Source organism: Wyeomyia smithii, chromosome 3, assembly GCF_029784165.1.
Source record: "Wyeomyia smithii strain HCP4-BCI-WySm-NY-G18 chromosome 3, ASM2978416v1, whole genome shotgun sequence".
NCBI classification, from domain to species: domain Eukaryota; kingdom Metazoa; phylum Arthropoda; class Insecta; order Diptera; family Culicidae; genus Wyeomyia; species Wyeomyia smithii.
The window spans coordinates 115,658,098-115,667,339 of NC_073696.1; the positions used below are offsets into that span (position 1 = coordinate 115,658,098).

Sequence of the window (9,242 nt, forward strand, 5' to 3'; positions counted from 1 at the left end):
CTTAGCTCCTATCCGCCACCCGGGAGCACGCGCCCTTGGGCTGTCAAAACTCTCATACAATAGTTTTGTGGCTCCATCTTAGGATTTCGTAAAGCTATAAGAACCCGAGATAGGAGCTCAACCACCAAGCCCAGGGATGTATTGGGATATTCGATAGTCAAACTTTTCTTTAATTTTTATCAGTTAGTAAGAAAATAAAAAGAATATTTATCAAAGCGAAATCTCGTACATCTGTTCAAGAGGATTATTGAATTCCATACTGTTGCGCGTGTGGTTTTTCCCATACTTTCTGTCCGCTATCCAGTTTTACAAAGCCTCAACCAGTTGTGGCCCGATTGGTACAGATTCATTGGATGGAATCATCCAAATGCATGGATCGAGGGTCAGGGGACATCGAAATAACTGTCTCGCTGCATTCGCTACAGTGTGCATTATACAAGCAGCTGTTTTGAGGGACATTTTTTATCCAGGTAACAAATCACATCGGCGGCTTCAGTGCGCGCTCTGAATGACGACTGTTTCGAGGCTTGGTAGGAGGCTTGGACACCAACCGATTGGAATTGGACGTCACAGCATACCAAAGGTTTAGGAACTACGTGAACAAAAAAAAACACTACATAAAAACACGTTTGCACCGGGCGCATAGCGGGCAATGGATATAATTATCGAATCGCGCAAGAGACGCGCGACGACGCATTCACGCAACAACATGCAGAGCAACACCAGCAGCAAAAAGTGTAACGACTCTCATACAGCCTGCGGCAATTTAGTAGATGTGTTTTTTTTTTCTTGTGACACTAACCGGTTTCACTTATTGGTGCGCCTGAAGCCTAGAGGTTCAGTTGTTTGTGTACTATTGTATTAACGGTTGGTTTTTTGTCTATGCTACCTTTTCGGATCGCTCTCTGGTGATCGGATGAATTAACAGCATTACTACGGTGAAGTAAACAAAATTGATGAAAACCCGTTGATAGACAATTTTGCGAACTGCTGTGGTGGAACTAGAAACTCGCTTGGCTTATTCTGTCATTCGACCGATCGGAACCATGCCTTTCATAACTTTGACGAATTTTGTGAATTGATTAGCGAGCGATTAGTATATTTGTATAAAACCATTTTCAATAATTTTCATGTTGTAAACTGCACATCAAATTATAATATTTTAATTGAGCTATGTGAATCAAGAAGAGTGGATCCAGTCTCTCTGCCATTAATTTAACAATGATGGCATTTGTTGGGATGTGATAAAGATCTTTTGAGCCGTCGAAAATTTCTCAACGATCTGCTAAAAGATTGGTCTTTATTTCTCCTGACGACCGATACTCTGATGTTTCAACAATTATTAAACACCTGCACCAGTGTTCTACTTGTTTTTCAGGATTCCCACTTTTACCGCAACTACCCTGCTCAGTCCGTTCTGGATGGACTTGCCGTTACTATAAATTATTTATTTAATTAATAAATTCCGCAATTGCAATTATAGATAAATTCTTGTAAATTCTTCTGCTAACTAGTTTCCACACTACTGCCACTTTTTCTCGTCTTCTTCCTTATTCCGCAATTGCAATTATAGATAAATTCTTGTAAATTCTTCTGCTATTTGTCAATCTCCTTATCACCATGACAGTGCGTCGCGCTACACCGTCTGCTTACACCACTCCAGTGGTCTTGGTGCGTTACTCCGCAACATTCCCCGACCCGTAAAGCTGGTCAGGCCTCCGGATCTGCTTTACCACCAACTCCAATGTCTAACCGCGCCAATTTAGCTACCGGTCTTTCCATGAACGTGTTGTTACTCGTTTGAATTACTGCCGTTCTTACGCGACCATCACGTCCTTTAATGATTTTCACCACTCGTCCTCGCATCCATCCGTTGCGTACTTTCTCTTCCAGTGCGACAACCAGATCTCCTACCTCTATAGGCTTGGTTTCTTCAAACCATTTGGTTCTCCGAGCTATAGTCGGAAGATATTCGCGTACCCAGCGACGCCAGAACTGATCAATCATCACCTGGCATTTGTTCCACTCGGACCGACTTGCTTGCTTCATATCTGTCAACGATTTCGGAGTTTGCACCACACCACTCGAGCTCAGAAGAAGGAAATGGTTTGGCGTGAGAGCTTCTTGTTCCCCAACTTCCAACGGGATGTATGTGAGCGGCCTGGAGTTTATCAAACTCTCCACTTCTTTCACCAACGTCGCCAAAGTCTCTTCGTTCGGTTTTCTAGTTGTATCCATGGCAGCCAAAGCACATTTTACCGACCGCACCAATCTCTCCCATGCGCCACCCATATGAGGTGCACCGGGTGGGTTGAAGATCCACTTGGTTTCTACATTAGTAAACGTTTCACAAAGCTGCTCGTTGATGTTTTTAAGTTTTCTCCTTAACTCGTTATTTGCCCCTACAAAATTTGTACCCTGGTCACTACGGATCTCAACAGGAGCCCCACGTGCACTGATGAAGCGGCGGAGTGCCATTTTGAAAGATTCAGTAGAAAGCGTGTGTACAACTTCCAGGTGGATTGCTCGTACCGTCATGCAGGTGAACAAAGCCACCCACCTTTTGACGTGACTACGATTAACACGTACTTCGAGTGGCCCAAAATAATCCACGCCTACATATGAGAACGGACGCACGTACGCCTGCAATCTTGCTGCGGGAAGCGGTGCCTCTCGAGGCACTGCCGCTATCGGATTTTTAACCTTGCAAACCTGGCATTTCTTCGCACACATTCTTACTAATGCTCTGAGCTCCGAAATGTGAAACCGCTGCCTCATCTCATTCACTATAGTCTCTCGGTTTGCATGATAGTGTTTCTGATGATACCAGTCACAAATCAAATACGTTACCCAGTGCTGTTTCGGAAGGATAATCGGAAACTTCGTTGAAAACGTGACACATGTTGCTGCTGCTATCCTGCCATCCGATCGAATAATTCCACACTCATCCATGAACGGAGAAGCTTTGCGGATGGGACTAGTTCTCTCCAGTTTAACCTGTCGTCTGTTCTGCTCACCACGATTGTGGAATAGAGTCACTGACTCATCGGGATACTGCTCTCTCTGCACCCAGCGAAAAATGGTAGTCTCTGCCAACTGCATTTCTTCCTGCTCGAGCGGATCGAACTGCAGCAAGCTCCATTGTTTTCCCTGTAGTATCGCCTTAACACGCTCCAACTCTCTTGTTGTGCGCTTTCCTTTTTTCTCCCGCATGAGTCTTATGATCCGAAGCATATATGCCACCGCACGATTTAAACGATTCCATTTTGAATGGCCAGTTTTGGCATCAGTTGATTGCACCGAAACTGGCCATTCACCTTCTGTTAGATGCAAGAACTCCGGTCCCAAGAACCACCGTCCCGTGGGAGACATACAGGGACCTTTTCCCCATTTCGTCGCCTCGTCTGCAATATTCTCTTTGGTCGGCACCCAACGCCATTGTTCCGCCTGGGACTTGCATAGGATTTCTCCCACTCGGCATGCGACGAATTGTCGATAATTGCGATGGTCTGAATTTATCCATGCCAGAACGGTTTTGGAATCGCTCCATAGAACCGTGCGCTCAATCCGTAGGGAGTGGCTCTTCAACACTATTTTCATCAGCCGAACACCGATAACCGCTGCCATCAGCTCCAATCGCGGGATCGAGTGTGCCTTCAGCGGTGCCACTTTCGATTTTCCTCCGACTAAAGCCACTTCGATGCTGCCAGGGAAAATAGCTCGTAAATAACCTACGCACGCATATGCCTCCTCACTCGCATCAACAAAGATATGTAGCTGTAATGTCACGATCTCTTGCGTTGAACGAGCAGGAAAATAGCAACGCGGTATTTTGATTTTGTCCAGATAGCGGAACAAATCAGTCCATCTCCACCATCTCTCACACAGGTTCTCTGGAATTAATTCGTCCCACTCGGTCTTGGCTCTCCACAACTCTTGGATCAATATTTTGCCATGAATCAGAAAATAACACAATAGTCCAGCAGGGTCGAATGGACTCATCACTACGCGCAGCGCTTGTCGTTTGGTGGGACGCTCCGTAGCTACAGCCAATTCCGTAGAGTATGTTATGATATCCTGCTCCGGTTTCCAAAACATTCCAAGCACACGCTCAGCCGCCTCTCCTATGTCCAGCTGTAGACATTTTTCCTTGGATGGATCGTTTTCCCCGACACGTGCGAGTACCTCTTTTGAGTTGGACAACCAGTTCCGCAATTCAAAACCTCCACGTTTGTGAACGTATTTAACTTCTAGTGCCAACTTTACTGCTTCTTCAACATCGTCCGCACTATCGAGGTAGTCGTCAACATAATGTTTCCGGATGATGGCATCCGAAGCGGCTGGATATTTATAGGCGTGTTCTTGCGCGTTTTTATTCTTCACATATTGTGCCAAACATGGGGAGCAAGCTGCTCCAAAGGTAACCACGTTCATCACAAAGACCTCCGGAGCTTGCGTTGAGTCCTCTCGCCAAAGCAGCCTTTGAGCGTGCCGATCTTCTTTACGCACCAGAATTTGGTGAAACATTTCTTTCAAATCGGCAGAAAAGGCGATGCGTTTTTCGCGGAACCCATACAGTACTCCCAGCAACGTATTTAGCAAATCTGGCCCTTTCATCAACATTGTATTCAGCGATACGCCGTCCACTTTGGCTGCTGCGTCACGGAATATACGAACTTTGTTCGGCTTCTTAGGGTTCAAAACTATACCGAGTGGTAGATACCACGCACGTCGCATATCCGCCTCCTGGAGTTCTGCTTCTGTCGCCTTATGGATGTATCCTTTTTCTTGATACTCGACCATCTGTCTCTTTACGCTTTCACCTATCACAGGATCGCTTTGGATCCGCCGTTCCAAACATTGCAAGCGTCGCACCGCCATCGGGTAACTGTCCGGGAATTCAAAGTGGTCAAATCTCCACAGCAAGCCGATTTCAAAACGCTGCCCGACTCGCCTGATCGTTCCCTGCAGAATCTGATTCGCACGTTGTACGTCAGCTGACTCTGGGCACGATACTTCCATTATACCGAGACTCTCAACCGCGAAAAACTTCTCTACTAGTTCGTGTACGGATTGATCCTGTTTCTTGCACTCGCATATGTGGAAGCGATGAGCACGTCCGACAGATGAATCTTGATTGAAACCATATACAGTCCATCCTAGCCGCGATTTAGCGGCAATAGGTTCTCCTGGCTGTCCATCACGCATTTTCAATGTCGCTGTTACATGAGCGTTGTCGTTACCAATAAGGATACATGGCGTTGCTTTGTCGTAGTCTTCAACAGGTAATCCTTTTAGATAAGGATAAGCTTTCACCATTTCCTTGTAGCGCAAAGACTGTTTGGGTAGATCCAACTTGGTAACCGTTCGTACGTCAGTTAGTTTATACTTGCTCTCATTAGCACACCCAGCTATTTCCAGCGTAATACGCTGAGAATCGGATTCTGTGCGCTTCATGTTGGCTGTCCATTGCAGACACAAAGGTTGTGTCTCCCCACTCACGCCTAGTTGCTTCACGATGGCCTCGTCAACTAGTGTCCTAGACGACCCGTCGTCCAGAAAAGCGTATGCCAGCACAGATCGGTTGTTCCCATATAAAGTCACTGGTATGATACGAAATAGTGCCGCTTGACCAGCGGAATGATGGTTTGTTACGGCATTCGAACTGTTCCCTTTATCGGTCAGATTTCGCGTTACCTCCTTCTTGTTCGCATTGCTGTCCTGCTTGGGAGTCCTTTTATCTGAATTAGAATTCGGCTTTGCTCCGCTATGAAACTTCTGATCGTGTAGCAATTTATGATGTCTTCGCTGACATCCATCTACGTCGCAGTACTTTCGAATCTGACATGGTCGCCTCCCGTGGGCTCCCAAACAACTTCGGCATAATCCAAAACGTTGGATCAGTTTCCAACGTTCCTCCAGTTCCAGCTTTGCGAAATCAGGACAGTGTTTGACGCGATGTTCCGGATTATTGCACACCAGACATGTAGGCCTGGAGGAGGAGCTTTGCTTTTCAACTATCTCCTTTTCAGGAGATTTCGGTGACTCTTCGGTAGTGTGTGCCCCGCAAAAGTCTTTACATTTAATACCTTTGTCTTTTATTCTCTGATGATTGGTTTTCTGATCACTATACAGTGACGCGTTCAAACCAGCTCTAACTAGCACTTGCATATACTGTGAGAAAGTTTGTATATTCACAACCGTGCACCGTTCCTGGTACAGCGACCAATCCATCCGCCAATTAACCGGCAGTTTGCTTATGAGAGTGTGCAGCAGTTCGGGATTGTTGATATGTGCCTCTTGCCTGGCAGCAATCATGTGATTGCACAAATTCTGCATCATCAATCCAAAAGCGACCAATGATTCGGGATCACCGTCTTTCGGTGACTGAACTTCGCGAATCTTCTGCAACAACGTATGTATCAGCAGCTCAGGGCGTCCGTATAGTTGTTCCAATTGGGTCAGTACATGCGGCACGCCTTCCGGATGCAACAATAAGCTCTGAACGTGAGTAAGCGCATTTCCCTTCAAGCACTTCTGTAGCCTTGACAAATTTTTTGCGTTCGAATACCCACACGCTTGAGTGGTATTGACGAAAGAGCTGATGAACATCGGCCATTCTTCCGCTCTACCCGTAAACGTAGGTAACTCTTTAGCCATCACATGCCTAGCCGCTATCTGTCTCGGTGTTGGGCCTTCCCACGGTTGTTCCGGTGCTGCATCTTCTGCGCCATCCTGTGTCCATTGCGGTAAAGATGTTGGTAGTGCTCCTGACGTTGACCCTGCTACTGGCAAATTAGCATCATGCCTATCCAAATTTCCGGATCGTTCCGAAATCCTGTCACGAAAAATATCGGTGGCCGCTGTGGGAATACCACTACACATTTTGCTCAATTCGCTTAACAATGAATTGACACGCGGCTCATTAACGAAAGTCGAAGGAATATTTAATTTATTTTGAGTGTTGGAATTCAAATTTCCAGTTGCAGATAATATTGGACGATTAGTATTGGATTTACAAGGTAAAGTAGTTAAAGCTGAAACTATTTGACTACTATTTCCTACAGGCGCTTTCGCGCTTCCTGATTGATCGAGAATACTTCTTAACGTGGGCCCTATGGCTGAATCATTTAGCGAAATACCTGCCAACGCTCTCTGTAAAACACGCTGTTTATTTACTGGTGGTGTCTGCTTGCCACCCTGCCCAGTATGTGTTTCGGCAACTGTTGACCCCTTGTTCACTATCGGATGATCTGCATTGTCCCTTGGCGTTGACGTATCCGTCGTGGCATCTATGGCGTTATGTTGCTGTTTTTGCCATCTCACCACTTTACTGCGGCTACTTTGTTCCGTAGTTGTGCTTCTACGGCCGTCGTCGTCATCGTCCAATTCGATCTCTTCCCGCAGTCGGAAAGTTTCTTCAAAGATTTCTTGCTCCACCTGCAATCGAAGATGCTCATGTTGTTGCTCCTGTTCTCGCCGAGCCAAATCTAGTCGCTTAAAGGCGATCTCTTTCATGGCCGCAAGTCGGTCCAGTTTAAACTGGGCCCATTTCGCCTTTGAGCCGCATGATGACCTTCCCATATCGCTACCAGTTTTGCTGCCTGCACGGCTGCAACTATCAGTTTGGTGTTGTACCGAATCCATCGGTATCGACGGCGACGGTCGCTGGCATAAGGAACAATAGAACGTTCGATCCTCACCAGCAATACTATCGTTCACATCGGCGCACTCATAATGCCACCAAGTATTACACTGGCAGCAGCTAACCATCTTCTCGGTGTCTGCCTCAACACAAGCCTGGCAGTGCGACTTCGGCATAGTGGTTGAATTGTAGAAACACAGAGCCTCAATCTTTTAGAATGTTGGGATGTGATAAAGATCTTTTGAGCCGTCGAAAATTTCTCAACGATCTGCTAAAAGATTGGTCTTTATTTCTCCTGACGACCGATACTCTGATGTTTCAACAATTATTAAACACCTGCACCAGTGTTCTACTTGTTTTTCAGGATTCCCACTTTTACCGCAACTACCCTGCTCAGTCCGTTCTGGATGGACTTGCCGTTACTATAAATTATTTATTTAATTAATAAATTCCGCAATTGCAATTATAGATAAATTCTTGTAAATTCTTCTGCTAACTAGTTTCCACACTACTGCCACTTTTTCTCGTCTTCTTCCTTATTCCGCAATTGCAATTATAGATAAATTCTTGTAAATTCTTCTGCTATTTGTCAATCTCCTTATCACCATGACAGTGCGTCGCGCTACACCGTCTGCTTACACCACTCCAGTGGTCTTGGTGCGTTACTCCGCAACAGCATTTTAAACGGGACATCACAATGTTAGAACTTTCAGGCACAAATACTGGTAATTAGATAGTTCAAAGACATTTCGGAACAATAAGACTGAGTTCTCAATTTGGTATGATGCAATTAATCCACTCGAAATCGTAGAGTCTGAAACTGTGTGAGCATCGGAACCGTGTGCCGCCGTTCGTTCGATCTGCCAGTTTCGGCTATCTCGGTTGTTATTAGTGGCTCAGACTTTAAAATTCGATACTTCATTTAAGTCTGGTGTGCTTCGCTTACGGTCATATCTGCGTCAGCTTTATTGTGTACCATATTAGGCATATGAAGTGCGCGAGTCAGTCTATAATGCGAACGGTGCTGCCGTACCCACAGTTCGCGCCATATGGGAGAGCTCGCGTAAGATCGCGATGAAAACGTTCGATGTCTGTACCAGCAGGTCGCACGGGGCCACCACACTGGCTGGATACCGCCAGAAAATGACGAAGTTGCGCTGGCCAAACAACTCTATCGAAAATTACTGTGCTGCACCAACCGAGCCCAACCCGATGAACAGCATTGAGCTGTATCTGCCGACTGGTCAAATTAGCGTCATGAAAAGTGTACTTAATGAATCCAGAAACTGAACACCATGTTGTAACAGTGACCAGTCTTTTGGGTGGCTTTAATAATATAGTACTGCCTGTCGGTTCATAATTTTTCGGTAGATATGAGTCATTAAATGGTAAAAACTATGGTATTTTGTTAATAAATTTTGTTCACAATACATTCTGTGTTTTTCAAAAATACTTAGCACAATAAAAATAAATAATTTCTATTATTTGAAGATTTCAATCATAAAAGACCGTTTCAGTAAGCAATAACACACTGGGAGCTGCGTAACCGCAAGGTTACAGAGTTCGCTTTGTCAAGCGAATGGTCGTGGGTTTGAAT

At 45.5% G+C, this 9,242-nt stretch overlaps 1 protein-coding gene across 1 annotated transcript; it reads right to left on the reverse strand.

The window, feature by feature from the left end:
* Positions 1–1,710: 1,710 nt before the first annotated feature.
* On the reverse strand, positions 1,711–7,821 carry LOC129728499 (uncharacterized). The gene has a single exon (XM_055686945.1). The coding sequence runs from the start codon at positions 7,819–7,821 to the stop codon at positions 1,711–1,713; it is 6,111 nt and encodes a 2,036-aa protein (XP_055542920.1).
* Positions 7,822–9,242: the final 1,421 nt, after the last annotated feature.